This window comes from Syngnathus scovelli, chromosome 21 (assembly GCF_024217435.2).
Source record: "Syngnathus scovelli strain Florida chromosome 21, RoL_Ssco_1.2, whole genome shotgun sequence".
In the NCBI taxonomy this organism is placed as follows: Eukaryota; Metazoa; Chordata; class Actinopteri; order Syngnathiformes; family Syngnathidae; genus Syngnathus; species Syngnathus scovelli.
This window is the reverse complement of record NC_090867.1, coordinates 5,666,462-5,694,191: the sequence shown is the minus strand read 5'-3', so window position 1 is coordinate 5,694,191 and position 27,730 is coordinate 5,666,462. Positions and strand designations below refer to the sequence as shown.

The window sequence follows — 27,730 nt, the reverse complement described above, 5'->3', positions numbered from 1 at the left end:
AGCAAGTGGGCGAACTCAATGATAAAAATGCGCAATCAAATATTGTAACATTTCTTTAGAAAAGTGTTTTATTGATAAACGTTAGAGTGGCATGAGACTTGACACAGGGCAATTAATTTCCAACAAAAGATGGCAGAAAAGTGTCAGAAACCGAAAAGAAAAAAAAAACTTGGGAAAACGCAGTGATTTAAAACAAAAACTTTTCTAGAACCATTTACATACAAGAAGATACAACTAGGTATTATTTACAACAAAAATGATTGGGCTATGTACAACGAAAAGCTTGTCTTTTAAGGGGGTGGGGGCAACTGGGAAGCTCAGAGAAGACATTAGTGGTGTTCAGCAAAGAATAGAAACAGTATGGAGCTTTAATGGAAATTATTTACTGAATTTTAAATCAACCCTGAGAGAAGTGTCAGCTCGTGTCTGTTATTTGGCAACACACTACTGAATTAGCTAGTAATAGAAAGCTGTATATTTGTTGATAAGTAAAATATCATTTTGGTACCATCTTGGTGCCAAGGAACAAAATTAAAGAGGCCATAGTTTGATAAAAGAAAGTTATGCTTTTCCACCAACTTGTGGTATACACAAGTAACAGAAAAATTTAAAAGAGAGAGCCCATTGCTTTTGGTCAAATTTGTTTGGTACGATGTGAGATTTTTCCAATGTAATATATGTGTGCATTAGCTCAATAAAGGTCAGGTAACACTGCAAATTGACTGAGTGTTCCCCCATCTTTATTGAGCCATTGTCAAACATCACATAACAAGCCAAACAAATGTGACAAAAAGCGGATACACTGGTTTATTATGCATCTGCTGGCATCAACTGTAAGAGCATTTAATTATTTCACCTGGCATAGATAAATGAACACAGAATGTTATTTCATAAATAATTTTTGAAACTGGATAATTTTCTGCATAGCACCTGATCTCTTAAGGCACGCCAGCTGGGAATCATTGCAGGCACAAATGCAGAATTTTAAACAATAATTTGGTCCCTGTCAAGGCATCAGGTTCAGTCAGTTTTTTTCCTCGCAAACTTATGAGCGAGAAGACCGGGAAGATTCGGGAGAAACGGACTGCTGTTCATCTATTCACAAAGTAACACGGGGCCTTGGGGTGGGGTAGTGCAACAACTGATTGAGTTACTTGCCTGAATTCAGTGCTCGGACCCAAAAAAAAAAAAAAAAAAACACAGACTAACCGACGCAGCTGATACCTTCGAGCGTCCTCTTGATCCCCCCCCTGTGTGAAACGTTCTAACCTAGCCAAAAAACGTCTCATTAGGGTCGGGTCGGCCCCACGCCGCGAACTACCAATCCACGACTAACTTACAAAAGCAGCCGATGCGTTCTACCGGATGATTCTTCTAGAGTCCCCCTTTAAAGGTCACACACAAGGGTCATTGGAGCATGAGCTGCTTGAGGTTGTCATGAAGAATCGTGTCCTTGACATCCCGGAACACCAGTCGGATGTTCTCCGTGTTGATGGCGGTGGTGAAGTGGTGGTAAAGCGGCTTCTGGGTGGCGTCACGTCGCTTGGCTCGAAAGCGCTCCACCAAGAAGGCCTGCACGTCGGGCAGACTGTGCTCCGGGCCGTTGTAGTCGGGGAAGTAGTCCTTGAGAGGCACGCTCTTCACCTTCTCCTCCAGCAGGTCCGTTTTGTTGAGGAAGAGGATGATGGAGACGTTGGCGAACACGCGGTTGTTGACGATGGTCTCGAAGATGTTGAGCGACTCACACAACCGGTTGGTCTGGCGGTCTTCCATCAGAACCTGTGAGCCAATTCATAATGTCTTCATTTGCTATCTACCCTAGTGAGATCTGGAGAGAAGAAAAAAAAAAAGTCCCTTCCTTACCTGGTCGTACTCGGAGGAAGATACGAGGAAGAGGATGGAGGTGACCGAGTCAAAACATTCAAACCAGCGCCGTCGCTCGGACCGCTGACCGCCCACATCCACCATCTTGAAGGGGACGTTCTTTAGCTCAAAGTCGTACTCGTGGACTCCCTTGGTGGGCTTTCGTGCCAGCAGGATGTCCTGCTGACTCGGCAGGTAATTCTGGCACACGCAAAGACATAATGATTGTACTTCAAAGTAATAGTAATTACTTAAAAACAAGAGAAAAAAAAAACTTACTGGCTCGCCAAGCTTATCCAGATTATCTAAGAAATACTTGACGGACTCGCCCTGCAACATACAAGCACACGCACAATTACATACATGTAGATGATGTAGTTGGACAAGACACAAAAATGAAGACACTAGCATATGTGGAACTGTGGTAGCTTCTGTTGAAGGGGCAATTAATGCAAGCCCGGACACGAAGCCGGAGAGACTCACATGCATTCCTTTATCAGCACGCGTGTGTGTGTGCGTAGTGATTTTCCTTATCGTTTTTCCTGGTGTCTCTCAAGGGCTTTTAGTTATGCTACCACATCTCACTGGAACAACCTTTGCATGCATTTTATGATAATTTCTTGATATCCTGGTGACACATCTGCCAAACGTTTCAAAAACCAATCAGACGAGAATAACCTGTGTCTGTATTGTGTGGGCGTGTACAGGGCTCCAGACTTTTTTTTTTTTTTTTTACCTCAGAGCAAAGGAGCACCTAACCTTAAATTTTAAATTTAAAACCTGACTGTGAGAGAGGGAAAGGACGCTCAACATGAAGGACAGGCGCAGGGTGACGTTTCAAAATTGTCGACAAATCAGTCAGACAGGGTGAGAGAGGGAATAAAAAAAAAGGAGAAGCGAGACAAAAATGAAGATTTTTCCGTGTGCTGTGAAAGCAAAACTAGAACATGATTGTGTATCTATATACGTCATTGCCCACACACCCACACACACTTCCTTGCATATATAAAACCCATATCTGACATTTCGTCCAGAATATACCAATTGAAACTTACAAATGAAATATATGTGCGCCATCCTTTTAGGGGTGAGGAAATCATTAATCCACCTCTAAGGATGTCCTAATTCAAAGGCGCCTTCAAACATGCGATCTTACCGTTGGCCTGTTTAAGTAGAAAACTTGTAGGACCTGATTTAACTACGCCCCCTTTGAGCCTGCCTTTTGTATACATTCAACATGCTAAAATTAATTCTGCTGTCCCTCCAGTCCATCCAGGGAACTTCACTTGAATGACTTCAATATTTGCAACTGGTATTATAATTTATTTATTTTTACAACACCTCAGAATAAATTAAATATATGTATATATAGCATGCAATATTAGATTTTTTATGTAAGAATGTGAGTGCTCAAGTAACACTAAGTGGGCAAGCTAAGGCCCCCTGTTTGTAAGTATAAAGCAGTTTAACGACAGATCAACATTCCAGCTCCAATCACACTTGTGTCTGTGGCCGGGCATTAACAAAACACCATTGAGAACCCGCTGCAGCAGCCTTGTGTAACTCAAACAAACCCATTTAGAAAAAGTACATTTTCCTGTGAAAGCAACATGGGGAAGTGTCAAGACGTCGCAAAAGGCGGACTATCTTTCGATCCCTGGCGATAGGTTATAGTAAACATCTGGACGAAATGTCAGCATCTTACGAGAGGGCGGAAGGTGTAAACAGGAAGTTGACCGAGTCACATGACTGTCCACTTAACAGTCATCTGCGAGGAAGGTTCACTTACAATTATTTCGACTTACCAATTGAAACTCGCGACGGCGGTCGTAGGCATTCTGGATGCCGGTGTCGGCCCACAGGGCTTTGATGGCGGGCAGGTACTGCAGGAAAACCGACGTCTCCAGCAGCCCGCGCACCATCTTGGCCGAACGCGTGTCGAACGCCATCAGCTTGTCGCCGAGCTGCTGGTTGCTCGGGTTCCCCCATGGGATGTGCAGTTTCTCACGGGCGTCCACCAGCACACGTATGCCTGGCGAGAATTAACAGATTCATTAAATACAAATTAATCTGATATTAACGACAAAATAATACATCATTTATTCATAATGAGTAGTAGCAATATATTTTTACTGTTGCTATTTACTATAGGTGTACTTAATTATACTTTATTCATAGGGATGCTGCCCTGCGACTGGTTGGCGACCAGTTCAGGGTGTACCATGCCTACCACCCTGAGACAGCTGGAACAGGCTCCAGCACGCCCGCACCCCTCGTGAGACTAAGCGGTTCCACGCACTGGTAACACTATTGGAATCTTTTACCGGTACTGTACTTCTGTACTCAACTGTTAAAAATGCTCTGATACTACAAAATCGATACCATTTCACCAGCCTTACATTTAGAAGCCATGTCAGCTACATGCACTACAAATTTGCTCATCTAGCTATACCGGCAAGAGTGAAAGAGAGAAAAATTTAAAAGTTGTTCCGCCACAGTGTAATTAACCTAATTTACATTTGGCAAATGTGAGATTTGTATCATGCAAAATGTGTCTGCGGTTTAACAACGGTCGGGAAACACTGGATTATAGCAATGTACTGCTGCCAAGGTCACACGCCTAAAGCACCAATCTAATGTTGTACATAAATTCAATATATGAATTCAGAATCAGATTAACATGATTATAATCGAATTTATTACACTTCTGTGGTGACTCCTAGTTTATTGCAGGTTGACCTTAGTCTTACTTTCCATGAGAAAGTGGCCATACAGGAACACCTAATTTCTATCCCATTTGAGCTATTTGTTGAGGGAAAAAAATCCACTATAGCTAATTTCCTCACTTTTAAAAAGTAAGATTAAAACTAAACGGCGATACAAACCGATAATGTATGCTTGTAAACAAGTTTAAACAGGCAGAAGGGGGCTCTCTTGCAGGGTGTGTCGAGGACTGTTTATGTGCCTCTCTGCAAACTTTTCCCGGCCATTATTAACCAACAAAAAGCGAGCCTCGCCTTGCATTCACGCGTCCCAAAAGCGCAATTTCAATGCTTTTTTTCAAAAGTTAAATTTCACCTTTAATAACGTTGCTATAAATGGTTGCACGGAAGTCCTCGCGGGCGGTTTGATCGAAGTCCTGGCCGTGGATGATCCGCATTTGTTTGAGGAACGTCGACTTGCCGCTTTCGCCCGCACCGAGCAGCAGTATCTTTACCAAGCGCTTGACATAGGTTTTCTCTCGGGAGAGCCGCCGGTCGATCTCCTTGGAGCGGCGGACCTGCTCCACCTCGCCGCTGTTGAGTAGACACACGGGAAGGCAAACTTTAAGCACGGAGCGCGACGGCAGGAAATCCGCCATGTTCGCGAGAGCCTCATCGATGCTAATTTGGCTGCTCTGTAAGCGGCAGCGTAAGGAGGCACGGGACCAAGCCCCTTCTCTGCACTCAGGAAGTAGACTTGTTTGGTCGGCTGTCTGCGGTGTGCGCGGACACGGCAAGATTAGTTCGTTAAAAAGCTGACATATCTTATCTCAGCTCAGACGTCCACGAAAAAGAAGTTTTTATATCGAGTAGTTTATCCATATATAACGCTTGCAATGAGGAGAACTCCATGCAAGCTCAAACGGAGGTTTTGGGTGTTTCAAAAAAATAACGACACATTTAAACTAATAAGTGACGAAAAAATGCATTTAGTTTTTATTATTAAAAAAGGGACACTCATAAAATTAAACTTTAAACTCTTGATAATGCAACACCGCCCTCAAGTGGACAGTTGTGTAATTATTCTGTGGTAGAAAAATGCCGTCTCCTCATTGGTCGATTCCTCTTAGTTTTTAGTTATGGTGCGTTCAGGCACAACGGAATTGAGCATTGCTGTTATAAACGGTTACCGTTTACAATCGAAAGAATTTAATAGCGCCTTAACCTATTTTAAAAACGCACGTGTATTTTTTTTTGAAAATTTAGTAATCATCACTACAATATCGTCAATTTGCCCGCTATATCAAAATCAAACCATTTCCGAGCTCGTTGGGAGCACGAGAAGGCACCACCGATATTGATTATCCCAAGTCCCCATCCAGCCAGCATCCCTACACGACAGCTCGCAGTTGCATTGAGTCCGTGTGTGTGTCTGTATGTGGTAAGTGGACATTATCACCAGGCATCATGACAATTAGAAACACTCTGCGGGATCACGGACAGAGATATCGGCCAAGGATGGCGTGTCTTAAAAAGGTAATATTCTGCTCATCTCATATAAATCACAGGATCCTCAATAGTATATCTATGGGTATAGAAATCAAAACATGTATTGTCTTGGTAAAAAAAAAAAAAAAATTGTGCAATATACAATATTTAGTTTGACTAGCTCCCGTGATGCTGTTTGCATGGCTTCAATTATAAATGTAAATCAATAAACATGATTAGAAATGCATGACATGTTATCAGAATGTCATCTCCTACTTACTAAACTTCACCTCGTCATTCTAATCAGGTCATGTAGTTTAATAGGTATTAAGACAGGATCATTGTCAGTGATGCAGCCCCCATGCAGAAAGAAGTTAATCCAGCTACTGGAGCTTGACTCATCTCACCTACGTCACGTGTGAGGAGGAAGGCGTGGGCATCGTTATTTACACTTTTGTTTTTCCTGTAATATTTGAATTGTAGTGTTGAAAAGTTGTTCAAAATATCATTGATGATCTATTCCTACATAAAATTGAGATGAAAATCCAGTTTAGATTAAAAGCATGAACATAATTTTTTTTAAATTTATTCTATTTTACCCGGAATGTTTTTTAATTGCATTATTAAAGTTCTGTCATTAAAAGAACCTAGAAGTTATTCAGCCCACAGCTGCCCTCGCAATCTGTTGTCAAAGCAACCCATCCAACCACCATCCCCAACATGGGTTGTCACGGTAACCTCTTCCTCCCCCCCGCAGGCAGAAAAGGTACTGCTGGAGATGCAGGATCCCAAATCGGGGGTGAAGTCTCAGCCGCAGCGACTGGTCATCACCACCATACCGCACGCTATTACTGGTGAGCGCACGTACACACTCGCAAACTGATCAGCAGTACTCACTTGATGCTGAGTGATTGTGTAATCAACGGATATTAGCCGAGACACGCTGCCTCAAAGTCGAGAGCTGCAGATTTTGTCGCCATGACAACTCCGCGGACTCGTCAAAGTGAGGGAAAAAGTCGGAGGAGGAAAATGAAATAATGATCTAAGACGTAAGCAAAGGAATACACATATGGGCAGAGGAAGCGAGTCGAGAGGGAGAAAATACATCTTCTACTTCATACTTCTCTCCTACTGCGTGTCGGAGGGGGGTCTGGCATTTACCCTCATGCACACACTGTCAGTCAAAAATAATATCATTTGCATACGTATATGATCTCTAGGCGAAGATATGGTTGCGTGGCTGGCAGACAGATTCCAAATCGACTCGAGAGGTGAGTTAAATGTCTTTAAAAGTTGACACAACAAGGTCAATTTGTATCTCTCTGTATCGCTGTGGTCAGAGGCCAGGAGTTTGGGTTCCATGCTTGTGGCGCTGGGCTTCGTGTACCCGCTGCAGGACCACAAACGTTTGCTGCTCAAACCCGACGCGTCACTTTATCGCTTTCAGGTAATGCAATTAAATTATGATTATCTTCATCAGTGATCCCCAACGGGGAATTATAATTTAACTAAATTGGTACAAAACTAATTTACTACCATTTTATCTTTGTTCATCTAATGCCAATAGTGACAGCCAGAACAATTTAATGCTTGTCCACTAGAGGGCAGAATTTATCCTCATGTGAAGTAACAGCTCTAAAATTGAGTTTTAGTGTAGAATTAGCAAATACATGATTTATAGTTTGTCATTCTTGTGCATTGATTCAATAGCTAGATTTCATTTTCATCTACACAAACACGCTTTTCATTTCAGACACCATATTTCTGGCCTGCCCAGCAGTGGCCCGTGGAGGACACAGATTACGGTGAGTGTGTGATCAATTTTCTGCACATCACCCAACGTGCTTCAAAATGTGTACCTGTGCTGCAGCCATCTACTTGGCCAAGAGGAACATCCGCAAGAAGGGAATCCTGGAGATGCACGAGCAGGTCAGGGAATAAAAACACAACTGCAGCTTTTGCTGTTGGAGGTCCTTACGGTTGTGTTGTCATCTCCGGGCGTCCTCAGGAGCAGTACAATCGCCTTCACAAGTGGATGAATCACAAGTGGGACTTCATTGTGATGCAGGCGAAGGAACAATACAGGTAGGAACTGAACACGAACCATATTTAGTCCTGCAGTGTGAAATGAATGCAAAAATGCAATAAAAAATAAATAAATTGTGTAACCTTAGGGCTGCCAAGGAGAGGAAGAAACCGGACCGTGTGGTGTTTGACTGTCAGGAGAGGGCCTACTGGGTGGTCCACAGACCCCCGGTGAGACAAATGCACACACTTCGACGTACATACACATGCCGACTAGAAATAAATTGCGCCTCCATTCTTCCCGGGGTATCTCATTATCTCTACCCACGATATTGCATTGCCATCAGCGCCAAAAGGTCACGCTCGATTAATATTTCACATCGCATAGGAGAATTACATGGCTTCCATTCCAGCCTCGTGTGACAACTTGTTGTCAAGTTCACGCGTTAAGTTTGTCTTATTAATTGCCAGTAAATGTTTTTTTTTTTGTGTGTGTGTGTGCACGCAGCCTGGCACCGTGAGCGCCATGGACTACGGACTCGATCGGCATATCGATCCAAATGCAGATGAGGTAACAGGTGAGTGGATGTGATTTCTTTTAATTTGCTTAAAATCCATAATACTTCTTTTTTTTTTTTCTTCATACTAAGCATGTTTTCCTTTTCTGTCTCCTGCAGGCCTTTCTCGCTGCTCTTTCTTCTAAAGTGATCATCTTTCACACGTTTTTTTTCTTCTCTCTCATCATACTTTCTTTTTTTTTCCTATTCGAAGGTGAAAACGCCCGACTACTATGAGAGAATTGTAAGAGTCCCACATCTGGTTTTGTTTAAATGGATAACTCCTCTTGACTTATTTTTTGGCATATCTTTGCAGATGATCTTCACCCAGCAGTCCATCATGAGGCCCAGAGTCAAGTCATCGGTGTCCATTGGCGCGTATGTTTGTCATCCATATTGTCAATTTCTATTGAGCAAGGCAGCGATTAGATTTTTTTTTTTACTGGAAATGATTTGTTATGCAGATTGGTGAAATATAGCGCCACCTACAACAGCCACGACCCGTTCCTCTCCAAATGTCTTCCTAGCAACCCCTGGCACACGGACGACGTCACATACTGGACCTTGAACATGCCCAAGTAAGAACAAAATCCCGCTATGACTCGATGACTTTGAATTTATTTCTCTTTTCACTGTAGTGTGGAAACGCCAACCAAGATGCGTGTCGAGCGCTGGACGTTCAGCTTCGGCGAGTTGCTCTTGGACCCTCGAGGGCGTGACGACTTCAGGCGCTTTTTGAAGAAAGAATTCAGCGGTATGATTGTAGACGATGATGATTATGGAAGGCATTTTGAAATATAAAATGCTCGCTGGGTTACAGGTGAAAACTTGGCATTCTGGGAAGGCTGCGAGGATTTAAAGTGGGGCACGGCGGCGACCATGCGGGAGAAGGCCGAGCAGATATATAAGTAAATCAATTACTCATGCAAATCTTTATTTACTTTGCGGATTATTTCTTCTTCTATTTCTTCTGATCCAAGGACTTTCCTGGCCCGCGGTGCACCAAGGTGGATCAACATCGACGGGAAGACGATGGAGATCACGGTGAACGGCTTGAAGCATCCGCACAGATACGTGCTGGACGCCGCCCAGACTCACATCTACATGCTCATGAAGAAGGTCAGTTAGGACTTTGCCGGCGTTTTCCTTTCATGGAATTCACCGTTGAGTGTGGAATTGCAGGATTCGTATGGCCGTTACATGAAGTCTCAGGTGTTCAAGGACACATTGAAGAAGGCCATTTGCCCTGAGGAGCACAAGTTCACGTAAGTGGCCAACTTTTAGACTCAATATCTCTCCGGAACCTTTTTTAAAATATTACTGATGCTCTCCCAGGGACACCCAGTTGGAGCAGAACGCCAAGAACCGGCGGCCCAGCCTCAGTCCCATCATCCTCCGGCAGCAGGAGCTGGAGCAGCGCGCCAAGATGGCTGCCAACGCGCCCGTGGACATTACGCAGGTCATGAGCAAACTCAGCAGGCAGAAATGAGAATACTCTGTGTGTCTGTCAGGTTCCAGATTGCATTCATCATTTTGAGAAGTTTTGCAAATATATTATGTTAATTAGTGTATTGTTATCGGTATAATGATTCTCCTCAACATATAAATCACCTCCATATTTAAATTGGCCAAATAGTTATTACTAATAAATATATCTAAAAAATAAAATATTTTATTGAATGCAAAATATTTTATAAAATACAGAATTTAAGACAACCATTTTATCTTAGCCCCACAATGTATCGCTTTTTGAAAATTGCCATATAAAGCAACATCCTGTCATGTTATATTTCTGTATGTTGGTTCTGTTTTGTTTGTCCCTTGTCCCCCCCCCCATCCCCCCCCCCCCCCCCCACACACACACACACACTCCCCCATCCATGATTCCACGTACAATTTGTACTGTCTGCATGCATGTCACGGCGACTATAATAAAACATCCAGCAGCACTTCATCTGTCTGTCCCGTCATTCCTCCGCCACCGATGTCCATCTCGCCGATGATGACCATCCTCATTAAGTCGCATTGTCAACTGAAGAGTCTAATGATGGAGACACGTAAGCAAAAATCAAACTGATTTATTGTTTATCCATTTATTTGTACCTTGACATATGTACCACCCACACCTATAACATGTTTCATGTAAATTCCATGTCCTGTCCTAGTATTGTGGAATGACCCTGCTGTTTGCAGCCATCTTGTAATTTCATTTTGTGTTTGATCCCGCAGCTATGCCGCTTCACCACCCCAGTGCCCCACCTGACTGTATACTCCGGCCTCATGGACTCCCCCACCGCCAACGCCTCATCCTCCCTCGGCGTCCTGGCCCCGTCCCCCGTCAGCGTAGCCCCTTACAGCACAGAAGCAGGGGGTGAGGCGGAGCGGGACGGTGATGCGGCGCAAGACCCCACCTGTAAGTCGAGAGTGGTACTTTCGCTGCGGCGGCTATTGAGGCGGGGTTGCGGCGTGGGCGGCGGACCCTCCTCCATCTTCACCAGCCTTTCGCCCAAGTGCCAATCGGTCGCCGGGGCCAGCGGGCGAATCCGGCCAATTAGTCCGGATTCCTCCAGCCAAGCCCCGCCCAGGAGGATTGGCAAGTGAGTGTAAAGATGTGTCACAAAATGTATTTAATGATGATTTTAAAAAAAAAAATCTTAATATTAATCCCTGTCTGTCAGCTTTTTCCAGCTGAAGGTAGACATCCCCCCGGAATGTCGAATCTACCCCATCGAATCCGAGGACGAAGACGACGAGAACCGAGCCTCCTCCCAGGGTGCTTTGGGGGCCAAGGAGATCATCTGCCCCTGGGAGAGCCTCACCCCTCACAACGGGACTGGCTAAAACAAAGACAAAAAAGGTACTGAGAGGATTTTTTTTTCTTTCAGCCTTCTTATAACATTCCACCAAAAAAAAAAATGGGATCAAACTTGCCCTCTAATGTTTGAACGTCTGAAAAGCATTTCAAAATGAATTCTAGCGTTCACATTCAAACTTCATTCCGAGTAGCCCCACTGCAGCCTTATTAATAATTATACGCCTTATTTAGATTTTGCCTTACACTATAATTAATTATATCAATTGAAAAACAAACTTACTTTATTGATATTGAATGGGGGGGGACTCTAATTAGAAAGCACCAAAGATAACATTTGGACTGAGCCCTTTGGTGTTATTTATTTTCTAGTATTGTTGCTTTCCAATGAAAAACATGCGCATTTTGTGAGTTTTTTTCTTTTATTAACTAAAATTATTCAATAAAGTGAAAACAATGGAAGTTCATTTATTTTTATATATTTTTTTAATAATAAGAAAAAACTCCAACATGTGTAGATACAGTGTTCCCCTGCTATATCTGTTGTTTAAAAAGAGTGTTAAGTTTAAACGTGGTTAAAGCATGTGAGAATTGCGAAATAATATTATCGTTTTTTAAATATGATATCTCTATATTTCAAATTTGTATCTACTTAAACTGGGGGTTGACTGTACACGTTTTTCATTGGTAATAATGTACATTGAGACGAGTTCTTGTACACATGGTGAAGTCGTTTTAGCAACACGTAGTTTTTAATGTGGCGCTGTTTTTGTACTATAGCAATGTTCCGGTGCCTGGCGTGAGCAACGCTAGTATGTTTACAAATTAAAAAATTTATATTTAAATGGTGTGCTGTTTGACGGGTACATTCCACAACTTGTGTCAAGTGCCTCTATGAGTATGTGAATAAATAACTTGTGTCCTTAACATGTCTTATTTATATTAGAAAAAAAGGGAAAATATCGGTGTCGAAATTTTTATTGAAATAAACTTGGCTGATGGTGTCTTCCCTCTGGCAACAAAATCACTGATGCTGGAGTTCTGCTTGCCACACCCAAACAGCACCAGGATGTTGTTGTCAGAAGTTAGCAAGAAAGGAAAAGATCCTGCAATGAAAGCAATAAATTCACAATGACAGCTGGTCTCTTAGCAACAAGTACGCCATTCCTGCTTCGACATGATACGGCTTGTTCCCGTTGTGTTCCACATTCTATTTTCACATGGGGACTCGTGATGGATTGCTCCCCTCTCAGTTGCTTAAAATTTGATATAGCTCGACAGCGCCTTGTGTCCATATGTCACACCGGATTTGGTTTCAGTTCGACTGCCTGCAGGGAAATTCAGGAAGAGAAATTATGACCCGCAGTGTTATACATTTTATTAGCAATGAAAAAGTATCTGTGCCTTTCTTGATTTTTATCACACGTTTCAGATTATCAAGACAATACTTCCATTTTTTTTTTCAATATTGTTGTGATGAGCAACACACACACACACACACACACACACAGTATAAGTTTCAGTGGCTAATCTTAAACTTGATGAGGTACACAGGATATAGTGTACTATATATGTACTTTATAAACCTGGTGATTTAATAATTAACATTACATTCATTACAAACTAATTTAAAAAAGGGAATGCATTACTATTATATTAATAAAATAATCCATTTTACACAATAAATCACCATATTAGTCGAATAGTTGATTTTGTATTTTATTAAATATAATCATAAAGTGTTCATACCTGTGTTTTGACTCCCGAGTCCCAAAATGACCTGTCGACCTCTTCGCATTTAGCTTCCTCTTCCAATCCAGCTACATCTAAATACTGTGCAACCACAAACTCTTTCATATCACTTCTTACACGCACAGAACCAAAAGTGCAATTGCCAGCCATCTGTCTCTACCTCTGTCCCATCCCCCTTTTTCCCCCCATTTCATCCATCACACAGGAAACCAGGTCTTCCTGAAAACAAGCCACGGGAGTAAGGAAAGGCACAAGGCCAAGGTTGGGGGGGTGCAGATGTGCGAGGGAGGGGGGCAGAGGATGTTTTTGTCGTTGCACCGCTTCTCGCGGGTCTCACCGTAGGCCCATCCTGAGGAAACGGGGCTCGCGTCACCGCGTGGCTGAGCCAGAAGCACTCACGTGGTGGTAACGTCGTAAAATCCGATTCGCTCTAGTATTCCTTCGCGCATTGGATTGTCACTCGTGTCTTTACAAACACAATTTAAAATCAGTATTATAGTTCAATCAGTATAATCGCAAGGTGCATGTAGAGACATCAACTTCAGACAAACATGCTAACCATGCTGTTTGCTAAAGCTAAATATCAAAACAATGTAAAACTGTGATTTCACATGCTAAATGTAGCATGAGGTAATGGAGAAGACATCTCCATGGAGCTCAGCCTGACCACGATAGATAATAACAGGATGTTTACAACTTGTGGAACTGCTGCATGGATGATTAAGAGGATGGCAAGGAGCCAGCGAGTAAGCTAGCAAGGAAATATTAGCATCACATTTGCACCAAACTTACCTGACACTGAAATATTATTTTTTTTTAAAGAATGAAGCTCAATTAGAGAACAAGTTTTGTGACTTAAGATGTACTTATGACCTCCCACCTCTGCTCTGACGTCTTTCTTGATGCTTCAGCGGGCCATACGTTAATAACGTCTTAAGTGGTCAGGTGCAGGTGACAGCGGACAGAAGGACGCTGGTGGTTTCTGACACTCGATGGTGGGGGTGAAAGCTTATCCACTCCACTGCCTCGTTTCTTTTACCACGTTGGCGTCAAACCGCTGTGGCTTCCACCTCAACCACAACGATCTCCGTCGGTATGGCCATCACTGATGTTCTCGCTGTCTCGGACATTACCTCAGCGATTAACGCGTGTAAAGGTATGAGCTATTTTTCTAAAGCCTGGAGGTGTTAGGGTAAGATTAGAATCTTAAATATTTGTGTTTTTCTTCTTCCAGCAAAGGATTCCTTTAACCCAAAGATGTTTTTCAAAGTCGTGGGTTTATCAAAAAAGACTCCAACCGAGATAGAGAAGGTCTTTAACATCTTGGACCAGGACAAAAGTGGCTTCATAGAGCAGGATGAGTTACAGTTGAGTTCAGAATTCATTTTCCGCCTTTAGTTTGTTTTCTTCTCTTGAGTGTGGAATTGATCATGTCGCCATTAGACTCTTCTTGCAGAACTTCTCCAAAGGAGCCAGGACGTTGACTGCTGCTGAGACCAGAGGCTTCCTGCTAGAAGGCGACTCTGACGGTGATGGCAAGATTGGATGGGAAGGTATTTGACGTATTGATTTATTTTTACAATTATCAGATGCCAGTTCTATGTTAAATATTATAGAAGTGTGCTCGAAAAAAATGAATGAATTTACTTCTTATGACTGTAATAGTAAGATGATTTATTTTCCCTTTTTGTTTTGTATTTCAGAGTTTTCCGCACTGGTCAAGTCTTCATAAGAGCAGCCTGACTCGATGTCTCTATGATTTATTGTATGGTAATAATCTCAGGATGGATGTTCTAAATTAGCCACAGACACAAGAGCTTGAGTAGAAAAACATTCCAAGTGTTTAAATGAATCTTAACTGTAATGTTATTCCTCATACTGGTTATATAAATAAAGACACACACCCTCAAAAATGAAGTCTGTCATTTTATAAGCTTCAGTAAAAAAACAAGTTTTGCAATAAAAAAAAATAAGATTTATAATGTTATTGATTCTAGTAGTAGTCATCATAGTTGTATTTATGATTGACAGTAATCGGTGTGGTGTGCAGGTGAGAGTTAACAATCTGGCAGTTTGACAAGGGAACCCTGAATTCTGGCCCAGCCTCAAAATGTTTCGAAATGAACTGGCTAGCGGCACCGCGGTTCTGTGCCAGCACATTTCCTGCACTTGTGTCAGTGAGGCGTATTTATTTAAAACTTTCACGCTCGCAAGCAGACGAGCGTAAGTAGATGGTGGCGAAACTTCCACTTTGGTATCGAATTACGGAATGAATATAAGTTGTAAAGTTTTATTCTGTTTCATTTCAACGTCCGTGTTTCTTGACAGATCTCGGGTTATTTACGGCCCTTTTTGAATCCGGTCAAGATGATGTTTAGAATGGATGGCTGAGACGTTGCTTGCTTTTAATGGGCTTTAAATGCTGCTGTTAGGATATTTGTAATGCAACACGGATATTAAAGTAGGTGCAGGAATAGTTACAGTCTCCGAGGCTCCGCGTCGTCCGAGGTGACTGACCTCGCTTGACCATGACGAATTTTAAATTAACATTGTAAGTTGATTCAACCAGAACTTGACAGAATTCAATATCATATTAAACAGCAAATCAGCGGTTGAAATGATTCATTCGTTATTACTTGATTTTCTCTCGCCCATCCATCATTTATTTAAACCTATCACGTGTCAAATTAAGCTCTGAGGAGCAAGTTGTGGACAAATCCCGACTTAGAGGGAACCGGTTGCTGCGATACCAAACAAACCCACCCAGCTGTCAAATATGTCGACCCGATGGCCTCACGCCAAACCGAGTTGGCCCTCGTGTCTGTCTCTCTGCTCTCGAGCGCGGGTTTCACCCCAATCAGCAGCGTGTATAATTAGCCCGGCGTGATACCAACCACTTTTCAACATGGACCCTTTGCACGCCACGTGGGCCTACCATTTAAGCATCTTCATTTAATGTACATATAAATAGAACAGCTGTGTCTACTTGACACATTTTTAGCGTCTGCTTGGACCATGCTGCGAAGCGTGTCTATTACTTGGCCTATGCATCATATTTCGACCCAGTGCAGGTATATAAGTTGATGCAATATCGCCGCCGGGCCCCACTGCAGTGAACAGATTCTTCTCAGTGAACCTTCTCGAGTCTTTTGAGATCCAACCACAAGGTGAGTTTCACTCTTTCTGGGCTTAAGGTCTTCAACTTCACACGATGAAAGTCTGGGAGTTATGGAATCAACCACAGGACTTTTTTATTTTTTATTTTTTTTTGGGCCGGCTAAGAAAGATTTTGACATGTCCATCTTTTGCTCTTTTTACAGTTAAAGATGGCATTCGCCGGAATTCTGAGTGACTCTGACATCACTGCAGCCCTTGCTGCTTGCCAAGGTAAAAATTTCAATGTAGTCAGAGTCACACATTGAATTGACTTGTGATATGTAATAACATTTATTTACACTTCATTGAATACGCTTATAGACAAAAATAAATCGGCCTTCACGGTATTACACCCGCACTTTTTCTCCTTGTCAAGTAGTCAGAATGCGAATGATATGTGAGAATGTCCATCATGCCTACATGTCTCCTGCCAGCTGCCGACTCCTTCAACCACAAGGCGTTCTTCGCTAAGGTCGGGCTGGCCGGCAAGTCCGCCGAACACATCAAGAAGGCTTTTGGTGTCATTGACCAGGACAAGAGCGGCTACATCGAGGAGGATGAGCTCAAGTAGGTGACGCCCCCTCCAAGACCCCATCCAAACCCCTACCACCCCTCTTTTAGCTTAGATTTCATCTTCTCAGAACCTTGTGCGTAGATTGGATGTCTGGAATGAGAATGATGCCAGCGCCGTGCAACATCTGAGAGGATTTGAACGGCCGGGTGTTGAATGGCCTGACATGCAGATAATTATGGCATGCATGTCTGACTTACAGAATGCAGTATTTTATTCATTATTATGTCATGTCGATTTTAGTATGAATCTGAATGCGAGGACAATGCCATAACTCCATAAATCTATAACTATAAGTCTATAACAATATACCTATAATTATTGCTATAAATATAATAAATAGCGCTGACTTTCTTAAGAGCCATGGCTCTCTGCGGGGCAAAAATACACGTACACGTAAGGCCATGGACTGAAAAAAATCATGTGGAATTGATGGTTGAAGCATGTTTTGCATTGTACTGTCGCCCTCTCGTGGTTAAAGTCTGAAGTACATGCTTAAACCATTATAATGTAATACAATACAATGAAATAAAGTAAAATAAATAATTACAATAAAAAAGAAATAATTATGAATATAATATAATATGATATAGTAAAATATAGTAAAATATATATTATATTCATAATTATTTATTTTATAATTTAGTTATTTTAATTCATTTTAATTTATTTCATTTTATTGGATTACATTATAGTGGTTTAAGCATGTGCTTCGGACTTTAACCACGAGAGGGCGACAGTACAATGCAAAACATGCTTCCACCATCAATTCCACGTTTTTTTTTCAGTCACGGTTTATATATAATATAATAATATTAGAATTTACTATATTTCATTATATTGTATTTTATTATATTCATAATTATTAATTTTATAATTTAGTGGTTTTAATTTATTTTACTTTATTTCATTGTATTGTATTACATTATAATGGTTTAAGCATGTGCTCCAGACTTTGACCACGAGAGGGCGACAGTACAATGCAAAACAGGCTTCCACCATCAATTCCACATGTTTTTTTTCAGTCCAGTGCCTGTCCAGTGCGCAACATGGCTATACGTATTTTATTATATTATATTATATTATATTATATTATATTATATTATATTATATTATATTATATTATATTATCCATCCATCCATTTTCTGTACCGCTTTGCCATATTCTATTCTATTCTATTCTATTCTATTCTATTCTATTCTATTCTATTCTATTATATTATATTGCATTACATTACATTACATTATAATAAAGGGGTGTGTAGACTTTTTTTTAAACAATCATGGAGCAAATAAGGAGACTTTTTTGACAGCATGTAAATATTAACATGAAGCAGAACTAAAAATGTTGAGAAAGTCTGTTTTTCTGTGGTCCCGGTGCAGGCTCTTCCTGCAGAATTTCTCTGCTAGTGCCAGAGCGCTGACTGACAAAGAGACCAAGGTGTTTCTCCAGGCTGGTGACACTGATGGCGATGGCAAGATCGGAGTTGAAGGTAAGAACATGTGTCATGTTGTGTCCCCAACTACTGTAGGATAGACTTTTAAAAAAATATTTATTTATTTATTCATTCACTTATTTGTAATGATATGCACTATTTAATCATGTGTATTATATTCTCATTCTCTGCAGAGTTTTCTGTTTTGGTCCAGTCCTAAACCAACAAGCTAACCAACATCTTACTTGACTACTCATAAGGAACAACTTGAGCCCAGATATTCTCTTCTTCTCTCTCACTTTCTCCCTTCAACTCCATTTTTTTTTTTATACATTTGGCCATTGAGCTCTGAAGCCAAATCAAGCCGCTCCGCCTCCTGTTGGTTGTGCTGCCCACAATGAATGTAGCTGACTGTGTGGTGTGCGTGTGTGTCTTCCTTCCTTTCTCTCTCTCTCTCAAATACTTCTGACGTCATCGTTGTACTGTGACCTTTGCTTACTGTGACATCAGTGCTGGTGCACTTGAATGGCAAATGGACGGACGATGAGAACAACAATAAAGGTGCTTTTTCAGTACCAAATCTGACCCTGGTTTTTATTTCATCAAGTTAGTCTTTTGTTGCCTATTTCTGAGACGTTGTGCACTTCTGCAGTAGGGTTACGCGCTATTGTAGTATTGTTACATTGTCTGTTCATAAGTGTTGCCGCACCATTTGTGTTCAAATATGTCTAATGTTAGCAAACTACATACTGATTTTATACATATTTTATTTTGATCCTACACTTGTATTGACAATGCAAGTGTACCCAATTTAAATGCTGATTAATTTTTATTATCACATGGTGGCGCTGTAGCTCTGACTTGCTTTTCCAAAGTTGTTGAAGGCCTATTGATTTAATCGTAGTAATAGTTTCTGCTACTAAATATCAATAACACTAATTAAATGAACACACAGTTGTGGCGCAGTACTAGCAATGCTGACACACCAAACCCCAGAAGAAGAAACAGGGAGAAATAATGACCTTTATTCCCTTGCTTCTCGTTATTAAAAAAAAAAAAAAAACATCCTACCTGTGCTGCGTTTGACAGAAATGCTGACTAAAATCACCAGAGATGATGCTGCTGCCTTTGCAGAGGAAACCCATCAGTGAGAAAGTAGCTGGTCGTCACGGTAACCATGTGTCATTTAATTTGTACTGCACCCGTGGTATTGTTCCCAATTTTATTTATTATTGTGCGCTCTATTTTTTTTTCCTTTACAGACTTTAAGCAACAGCTGATCAGAATGCATGTCCACTCGTGATTGCTCACCCGATTGGATTGTTTTTTTATGTCGTGAGCTGGAAAAGCATCTCACATGATCCATAGGGATGTGTACATAATGCATTTGTGCTGCTCTCATTTTATCCTGCTTTAGCGGCTTACTGTGAAAAAGCCTACAGAACAAGAAGGGCCCGCATAAGGCCCCTCCACTTTTTAATTCAGGTGTCTAAATACAATATAATAACATATTGACATATTTAACTTGTTTTTTTTTTTAACCTCATCCACTGCCTCTTTTTGACTCTTACCTCATCTATCTATTTTAAACATCAAGCCCTGATATAGAGTAGATTGAAGCACTTTGCTTAAATGTGATATGTGTATAATCTCCAATATGCACATGCGGAGCGAGCGAGGGAGGGAGGCTGGAAGAGAGAGAGAGAGCATAGAAAGAGAGGGCTCGGAAAATTTGATTGGATGAAAAAAAATCAGTATGCGTTTTAGCTGAAAGGAAGAGTGAGCAGAGCTATAAAAACTTTATCGGGCAGGTAGAGCAACACGAGCTGTGAGGAACATCTGATCCCGGGGTGGAAATTCAAGCAGAGTCTATAAAAGTGAAGCTGCCACCACAAAGACTGTTATCTGCTGTTGTTTTGGACCTGAGAGGACACCAAGTCCACAGAGGTGAGTCGCATATTTGGGGGACATGGAATTTGCCTCATATGCACTAATATGCCATATTTGGAGGCTCTAACTGAAAACTTTAAAGAAGACTTTAGAGTGTGTAGGAGTAGGCTGCACACTGCACTCGATCAGAGGTGAAGGGTTTACTCAGATTTTGGTTTCTTTATTTAGTAGACGAATATTGGATGATGCAATGCAGTTGTCCGCCTCTGTAAACAACACCCACAATCTTGAACATATTTAAATTAGTTTTATAATCTTTGCAGCATTTGCTTCCCAATAAACCAATACTTTTTTTCGTCTGCCAAGATGTTGTTTTTTTTTTTTTTTTTACAAGGCAGTTTGTTAGAAATAAAAATGTAATAAATTTAAGTGAATTAAAATAATTAAAGTTTCACAACTGGCTTGCTAACTAACACGGTTGCCATAAATGTCAATAATGAGGGAAAGATGAGAAATTCAAGAGAGTTTTTTTTTTGTCTTTTTTTTTGCATTTTTTACAAATGTCTCATTTGCAGGGTTTTTCTTTTCACTCCGCAGAATCAGCATGTCCCTCACTTCCATCCTGTCGGCTGAAGACATTGAAAACGCCGTGAAAGACTGTCAAGGTGACACACAGTACCCAAACTATAATATAAAACAGATCAATCTGCGATTGCCATAACCTCTAACAAAAGACAAGGTTACTAATCTTTTTTCTGGCTGCATTAATTTCACTTTTGTGCAATACAGTACCATCTTATCTCCACCTCCATGATTGCAAAAGCTTTTCAATCATCCTGTCCCTTTTGGTGGTTGCATGACTTTGCTATACATAAAAAAAAACACAGTCAAAAGGTCAAAACTCTTAGCAGTGGCATCTATTGTAAAAAAAAAAAAAGAATATTAAATTAATTCTGTTTATGATGTTACTGTTTGTTTGTGAAACTTTCTACAGCTCCAGACTCATTCTGCCACAAGAAGTTCTTTGGACTATGTGGCCTCTCCTCCAAGACACCCCAGGAGATCCAGAATGTCTTCCAAATCCTCGATGAGGACAACAGCGGCTACCTGGAAGAATCTGAGCTGAAGTGGGGACATCTTTTATGTTGTATTTGTTGATTTCAAGATCTAGTAAAATGGAACAGTGTGCATGACAGAGAGATTAGGGCCTACCTAATAACTCACACAGCTGTATTAAAGCCATCCCTTTGTAATCCGTGTGGATTATACATGTTTAAGTGTTATGTTTTTTGGTGTTACATAATTCACCTTTTACTATGTTGGGATGTGATAAAATAGTGTGTCTTTGTGATTTGCTGTGTTTGAATTATTAACACAACACATCTTGATTGACATTTGTGTTAGGTTTTTCCTGCAGCGGTTTGTCCCGGGAGCAAGAACGCTGACTGAGGCTGAAACCAAAAGCTTCATCTCGGCGGCGGATGACGACAGTGATGGAAGGATCGGAGCAGAGGGTTAGTATCTGATTTCATGCAGCTAAACAGGCATTCAGGCACTTTTCCTGCAAGTTGCTACTCTGACGCACTCAAGTTTAACTAAAGCTTTTCAATTATTTATGATGCTGGACAAATTCCACAGTACTGTTTGGTCTGTTCTGATAAATAAAATATACAGATTTTATTTTGGGTGGATCGTTATACATGTGTATGCATTGAGTGATGTATTTTCAGATGTTCTATTCATGTTTTGTTTCTGTTTAGAATTCCAGATGATGGTTCTGTCCTGAGTCTTGCAACGTGGATCAATTTGCTTCCATTTCCATTGATTTTTTTTTTTTTTTTTTTTTTCATTGGCTTGTATTTCAGTAAATATTATATGCTTAATTTCCTTCCTGGCACTCATTAATCGACAATAACTATTAAAGTTTGTCCTTCAAACCTGTGACAATGAAAGAAATGAAATGTGTGGGCTCTCTGTTTTATCATATAGTTTGTAGCAATGGATAGTCAAGCGCCTTGCAACATTAGTTTTCCAAAATTACTCTTCTAATGTCTCAATGTATCTTTTGTAGAAGTACAAGTTGCTTCTCACGAGCACCAAAGTAGCATTTTAACCCTTATATCTGTTTATTAGAAAAGAGTGTGTGGGTTTTGTTTTTGCAAAAAGAAATGTTAGTTTCACACCAGTATTTTGGTATTCTCCGTGGGGAAAATATTCATAAATATTAGAAAATCTTAAATAATATAGAAATATCACAGATACTCTATATATTCATAAATATTAGAAAATCTTAAATAATATAGAAATATCACAGATACTCTCAATAATTTTGTTTAATGCTCCACCACCATAATCATGAACATAAATTATTATTATTATTATTATTATTATTATTATTATTATTATTATTATTATTATTATTATCATTATTATCATTAGTAGTAGTAATAGTAGTAGTAGTAGTAGTAGTAGTAGTTGTTATTGTTGTTGTTGTTGTTGTTGTTGTGGTTGTGGTTGTGGTTGTTGTTGTTGTTGTTGTTGTTGTTGTTGTTGTTGTTGTTGTTGTTGTTGTTGTTGTTGTTGTTGTTGTTGTTGTTGTCACGTCTAAAACCAACCGGGTGGAAAACAAGGCCAGCACAAATGCCTTGTTTTCCTTCCGGTTGGTTTTAAACGTGACACTCAGCTGTCAAAAGCAGGAAGTAGACGATGTGCATCGTCTCTCCTCTAGTTAAATTATATTTTCCTCCTGGTGCAACACAACGGCGTGCATACGAACACTTTGATTTATGCACTGTAAGGTGAGGATTTTACTTTTTCATGAACGGTTTTGTTTTTGGTTGTTGTTTTTACGCGTTGGATGTCAGCACACCAAATCATGCTAACTAAGCTAAGCTAACTTGCTAAACGTCCTAGGATTGATTTATTTGGAATGTTCTATTCGTTGCACTTTTTATTTGCCGAGTGGACTTATAATAACAGGAACACAATTAAAAACGGTGTTAAAGCCACTGATATATCAATTTAAAAAAATCCAATGAGATTAATTCTACTTTACATGTACATGTTAATTATCAGGAAATCCTGTCAAAATTCAATTGCCCACTGCTTGTTTCACTTCTGCAGGCAAACGGCATGCTAGCAACAGAATTATTCGTGCAAAGTAAATCCAGACAAACGTGACACTGATGCTGATGATAAGGTAAAAACAGATTCATTTACTCCATAAGGTAACAATATGAGTTTATGTCCAGCTACTTATTTTCCCTTTTTTGTCTTGTAGCCCCAGAATGGCCTCAGGAATGCAAGAGAAACAGTTCACAGCATCTCTACTCAATTTCTTTGTTTATAATCCCACATTTGGACCACGGGAAGGAGAGGTGATTTTCAATTTGTGTCTGAATTGATCCTATTACCATAGTTTTACCTCCTTTCTGAAAATGACTGATATAAAGTGATGTTTTTACCGTATTAGGAAGAGAAAAAGATCCTGTTTTATCATCCCAGCGACGTGGAGAAGAATGAGAAGATCCGAAATGTGGGCCTTTGTGAAGCTATTGTCCAGTTCACGAGGTAGTCATCTTAAAAGGGAAATATTGTAATAGTGATGTATAGAAGTGTGGTAGCAACTAATGTTTTTTTTTTTTATCTAGAACATTCTGCCCAACAAAACCAGCAAAATCCCTGCACACGCAAAAGAACCGCCAATTTTTCTTTGAGCCTGAGGAGACTTTTTGGATGGTCATGGTAAGAATTCAAGCTTTTCACCTATTTAACATATAATTACGGGAATGCGATCAATTTTGTTTCCAAAGCGCATTTGTTTTTGTGTACATTTATTTATTTATTTTTTGCTCAGGTGGTTCGAAATCCAATGATTGAAAAACTAAACAAAGATGGAAAACCTCCCACGATAGAGTATCAGGAAGAGGAAATACTTGTAAGTTTTTATTTTTAATTTTTAATACTATCAGTTTGAGTTGTTAACCATGCTTCCCTTACTCCCACTAGGACACGGTCTATGGTGCAGTGGTAAAGCAGTGCTACAGTATGTATAAGGTAACAAGCCACCCTGTCTCAAAATATATATATATATATTTTTTTTATAACCAACGTGTGATGTCATCCCTTATGCTGCAGCTTTTCAACGGTACCTTTAATAGAGCGATTGATGCCGGCGGAGTGGAGCTGCTAACTCAGAAGCTTGAAAAGTTCTTCTACAGGGTAAAACCATATCCAATCCTTCCTTAATTGTTTGCATTTTTATATTTAGTTTCAAATTGGCCCTACCCTGTGAGCACATTTTTAAAGTGACATATCGGCACATCAATGAATCACCGACTCGTCCCGTTTCTGCATCTTCAGTACCTGCAGACGCTCCACCTGCAGTCCTGTGACCTCCTAGATGTATTTGGAGGCATCAGTTTCTTTCCGCTGGACAAGATGTCCTACCTGAAGATCCAATCCTTCGTCAACCGGGTGGAGGAGAGTCTCAGCCTCATCAAATACACAGCCTTCCTATATAACGACCAGCTCATCTGGTAACAGGACGGATGCGTCGGCTCAGCTCGCTCTGATATTTCTTCAGGTGTTGAAATGGCTTTGTATGTACAGGAGTGGCCTGGAACAAGATGACATGAGGATCCTGTACAAGTACCTGACCACCTCGTTGTTCCCCAGGCACTCCGAGCCAGAGGTAAGGTGCTGAGGATGTTGTCAGTATATATTTGCACAATTTCCCCTTCATTTAATTCCATCTATCCCCGCATAGTTGGCTGGCAGGGACTCTCCTCTGAGGCCGGAGGTTGCAGGCAATTTGTTGCATTATGGGAGGTGAGTCCCGAAACCATGGTGTTAGAGTGGTGCTCACTCTAACTTATTTTTGCAAGAACCACACGGGCGGCAGTATGCCCTTTTTAAGCACTTGCAAGTGGAGAGTCATTCGTCGCTGTGCGTACAGTGATGATCGAATGAGGTCTGATTTTGGATTCTTGCAAGAGAGTATTTATTGAGAGAAAGCGGGGTTGGGGTGACATTGGACATGTTTGGTGGTCACCTCAGCAACTGGTTAATCAATGCGGAGGGTCCCAGCTCATTGTTTTACAAGGTCGTGGAAACAGAAACTAGTGGAGCATTTTAGATGACTAACTAAGCAAGAATGTTTCCACACCATTTGGAAAGTTTCAACAACTGAATGGTTAAACTTTTCAGAGTCAAGGAAAGGTAAAAGGTTTAAACAAAGTTAATAATTCTAGTCTACATTCCAACATAATAGAAACTAGTGGAGCATTTTAGATGACTAAGCAAGAATGTTTCCACACCATTTGGAAAGTTTCAACAACTGAATGGTTAAACTTTTCAGAGTCAAGGAAAGGTAAAAGGTTTAAACAAAGTTAATAATTCTAGTCTACATTCCAACATAATCATACGATCAAAATAAACTGGAAACACTAACACATGGTTGAGTAAATTTTGTCTTCAACGGGAGGTCAACCCAAGATGTTCATCAAATCTACTTACACACAATGTCCTCTCCAGGTTTTTGACAGGACCACCCAACCTTAAAGACCCTGAAGCCAAATTCCGTTTTCCCAAAATATTTGTCAGCACCGAGGATGGCCACGAGGAGCTGCATCTGATTGTGTATAAGGTAACACGTTGTGAATATAGTGCAGCTAAACCTCACTTAGTGTTGGGAATCCCTCAAGGCCTATATAATTAGCATAAGCAATAGCAACATTGTTCCCACTAATTGATGACTGAAATGTGTAATTGATTCCAAATGCATTAAAGAATGGATTATTTCCCCTACACACAGTTTCACTGCATGAAAGGAATGTTCCTAAAAGCCTTTCAGCGTGTGAGTGGATGAAATGGCTGCGAAATATGCTGCAGCCTTAACTGAGGATATGGATTTTTCAGGATTAGACTTGCATTTTAAAATAATGAGTATGCAGCACATCAATGTCATTTCAAACCTGTGTGACCTTGTTTCTGGGTTTGACCTGCTCTCTTTCAGGCGATGAGCGCTGCCGCCTGTTTTATGGTCAACGGTAAGTATCTAAGAGTGCGGTTTTTGTTCAAAAGCTACTTTTCTTCAACACCTTCTTTCGACGCAGCCTCTGTGGAGATGACGAGGGAGTTTTGTGAGCAGTTGGATGGCTTGGTGGGGCCGCAGCTCACTTTGCTGGCGTCGGATATATGCGAACAATTCACCATCAATCGCAGGATATCAGGGTTAGTTCTACTTTATAAATGCTTGGCAGAACTAACTCGCAGAATTCATCCTTTAGCATGAAAGGACATTCTTAAGGGAAGTCACAAATCTGATTTTGTGACCATTAGGCGTTTATAAAAGGATCATGCTGCACAGAATGCGTGTCGTGCTTGTTTTGTTGTCTTACTTCTACAATGTCGCCTTCTATGCAGGCCAGAGAAGGAGCCTCAGTTTAAGTTCATCTACTTCAACCACATGAACCTGGCAGAGAAAAGCACGATACACATGAGGAAGACGGCCAGTGTCTGTCTCACGTCTGTTCATCCTGACCTCATGAAAATCCTCGGGGACATCAACTGTGACTTTGCCAGGTAAACCAAAAGTACATTGACAATCTCAGGAGGAGGTTCTGAAAATCATGTTTTGTATTTTTATGCGTCTTCCAGAGTTGATGAAGATGAAGAGATCATAGTCAAAGCCATGACAGACTACTGGGTTGTTGGTAAAAAGTCTGACCAGCGAGAACTGTACGTGATCTTAAATCAGAAGAATGCCAACCTCATTGAAGTCAACGGTATGTGTGTGGCAAACTTATGTCATACCAACCTCCAGTCTTCTATAAATATGTTTTTCTCTTCTGCAGAGGAGGTGAAGAGGCTTTGTGCGACACAATTCAACAACATATTCTTCCTGGACTGATGGAATGAGCACAAAGACTCTTTGACCACACTACAAACTGTCAGTGTTCCAGGGTATCACGGCAGCATCAGTGTAATGCAATAGTTGCATTGTAAAATAAAAATGGGGGGGGAAAAAAAAGATTTCTCATCATTATTTTTAATTTAACCTTTAAAATGTCATTCCCTTTTGTAATTAAGTGTACAAATATACTTTGTCATATCATTGTCTTTGCACATAATTTCTTTTTAGAGAGTTCTATTAAGATTTCCCTGTATGTCTTCTCATTGAACACCTCTGTGTCTCAAACTGGTGTCCGCATAATTGCTGTTTCAGGCTGCTTTCATCGCTCACTTTTTTTAGACTATAACATCAAATCTTGTTTGTAAACAACTCTACTAAATTTGAATAAATTATGTTGTAATTTTGCAGTACTGAGAAGACTTTTTTGTTATCTGGAGTATTTGTTTTATCTTAGTACAACGGCATGCTACTGAGAACATATTGTTTTCCTAAAATATTACTAGAATCGTTGTTAATATTATATTTATTATATAATTAGTACTGCAGTAAATGTAAACGTTTA

At 40.5% G+C, this 27,730-nt stretch overlaps 6 protein-coding genes and 1 long non-coding RNA gene across 12 annotated transcripts; 5 read left to right on the top strand and 2 right to left on the bottom strand.

Annotated features, from left to right (window-relative positions):
• Window positions 1-40: 40 nt before the first annotated feature.
• Window positions 41-5,224, bottom strand: LOC125991759 (guanine nucleotide-binding protein subunit alpha-13). 2 transcript variants are annotated; one of them, XM_049760147.1, is made up of 5 exons: window positions 4,942-5,224; window positions 3,669-3,895; window positions 2,143-2,193; window positions 1,864-2,064; window positions 41-1,779 (listed from the first exon to the last, which is right to left on the bottom strand). In XM_049760147.1, the coding sequence occupies exons 1-5, from the start codon at window positions 5,222-5,224 to the stop codon at window positions 1,408-1,410; spliced, it is 1,134 nt and encodes a 377-aa protein (XP_049616104.1). In that variant the 3' UTR covers window positions 41-1,407. The 2 variants fall into 2 exon arrangements, with proteins under 2 accessions (XP_049616104.1, XP_049616103.1); XM_049760146.1 differs by having other exon boundaries at window positions 1,864-2,193.
• Window positions 5,225-5,722: 498 nt separating this feature from the next.
• On the top strand, window positions 5,723-12,374 carry LOC125991758 (regulator of G-protein signaling 9). Of its 5 annotated transcripts, XM_049760140.2 has the most exons (19): window positions 5,723-6,101; window positions 6,811-6,907; window positions 7,274-7,324; window positions 7,394-7,500; window positions 7,807-7,858; window positions 7,924-7,982; window positions 8,062-8,138; window positions 8,228-8,309; window positions 8,587-8,649; window positions 8,850-8,879; window positions 8,952-9,013; window positions 9,100-9,213; window positions 9,274-9,389; window positions 9,456-9,543; window positions 9,616-9,754; window positions 9,818-9,900; window positions 9,971-10,094; window positions 10,865-11,232; window positions 11,314-12,374. In XM_049760140.2, the coding sequence occupies exons 1-19, from the start codon at window positions 6,033-6,035 to the stop codon at window positions 11,474-11,476; spliced, it is 1,944 nt and encodes a 647-aa protein (XP_049616097.1). In that variant the 5' UTR covers window positions 5,723-6,032; the 3' UTR covers window positions 11,477-12,374. The 5 variants fall into 5 exon arrangements, with proteins under 5 accessions (XP_049616097.1, XP_049616100.1, XP_049616099.1 ...); XM_049760143.2 differs by lacking the exons at window positions 10,865-11,232; window positions 11,314-12,374 and having other exon boundaries at window positions 9,971-10,422; XM_049760142.2 differs by lacking the exons at window positions 5,723-6,101; window positions 10,865-11,232; window positions 11,314-12,374 and having other exon boundaries at window positions 6,125-6,907; window positions 9,971-10,422.
• Window positions 10,475-10,971, bottom strand: LOC125991765 (uncharacterized). Its single transcript, XR_011086164.1, has 2 exons — window positions 10,895-10,971; window positions 10,475-10,676 (listed from the first exon to the last, which is right to left on the bottom strand). It is a non-coding gene; the product is annotated as an uncharacterized lncRNA (long non-coding RNA).
• A 1,777-nt stretch (window positions 12,375-14,151) lies between the features above and the next one.
• On the top strand, window positions 14,152-15,112 carry LOC125991403 (parvalbumin, thymic-like). Its single transcript, XM_049759286.2, has 4 exons — window positions 14,152-14,355; window positions 14,434-14,566; window positions 14,643-14,752; window positions 14,903-15,112. The coding sequence occupies exons 1-4, from the start codon at window positions 14,295-14,297 to the stop codon at window positions 14,929-14,931; spliced, it is 333 nt and encodes a 110-aa protein (XP_049615243.1). The 5' UTR covers window positions 14,152-14,294; the 3' UTR covers window positions 14,932-15,112.
• Window positions 15,113-16,215: 1,103 nt separating this feature from the next.
• On the top strand, window positions 16,216-18,942 carry LOC125991336 (parvalbumin beta). The gene is made up of 5 exons (XM_049759174.2): window positions 16,216-16,366; window positions 16,520-16,586; window positions 16,790-16,922; window positions 18,310-18,419; window positions 18,557-18,942. Exons 2-5 carry the CDS (start codon window positions 16,526-16,528, stop codon window positions 18,580-18,582), a joined length of 330 nt encoding a protein of 109 aa, XP_049615131.1. The 5' UTR covers window positions 16,216-16,366; window positions 16,520-16,525; the 3' UTR covers window positions 18,583-18,942.
• A 1,173-nt stretch (window positions 18,943-20,115) lies between these two features.
• On the top strand, window positions 20,116-22,213 carry pvalb9 (parvalbumin 9). Its single transcript, XM_049759272.2, has 5 exons — window positions 20,116-20,309; window positions 20,850-20,917; window positions 21,247-21,379; window positions 21,657-21,766; window positions 22,013-22,213. Exons 2-5 carry the CDS (start codon window positions 20,857-20,859, stop codon window positions 22,036-22,038), a joined length of 330 nt encoding a protein of 109 aa, XP_049615229.1. The 5' UTR covers window positions 20,116-20,309; window positions 20,850-20,856; the 3' UTR covers window positions 22,039-22,213.
• A 682-nt stretch (window positions 22,214-22,895) lies between these two features.
• ccz1 (CCZ1 homolog, vacuolar protein trafficking and biogenesis associated) lies at window positions 22,896-27,578 on the top strand. The gene is made up of 17 exons (XM_049759589.2): window positions 22,896-23,050; window positions 23,376-23,451; window positions 23,533-23,629; window positions 23,725-23,822; window positions 23,903-23,996; window positions 24,109-24,189; window positions 24,261-24,308; window positions 24,390-24,473; window positions 24,615-24,790; window positions 24,864-24,945; window positions 25,021-25,082; window positions 25,788-25,899; window positions 26,269-26,302; window positions 26,369-26,486; window positions 26,679-26,837; window positions 26,913-27,040; window positions 27,110-27,578. The coding sequence occupies exons 2-17, from the start codon at window positions 23,438-23,440 to the stop codon at window positions 27,163-27,165; spliced, it is 1,443 nt and encodes a 480-aa protein (XP_049615546.1). The 5' UTR covers window positions 22,896-23,050; window positions 23,376-23,437; the 3' UTR covers window positions 27,166-27,578.
• Window positions 27,579-27,730: the final 152 nt, after the last annotated feature.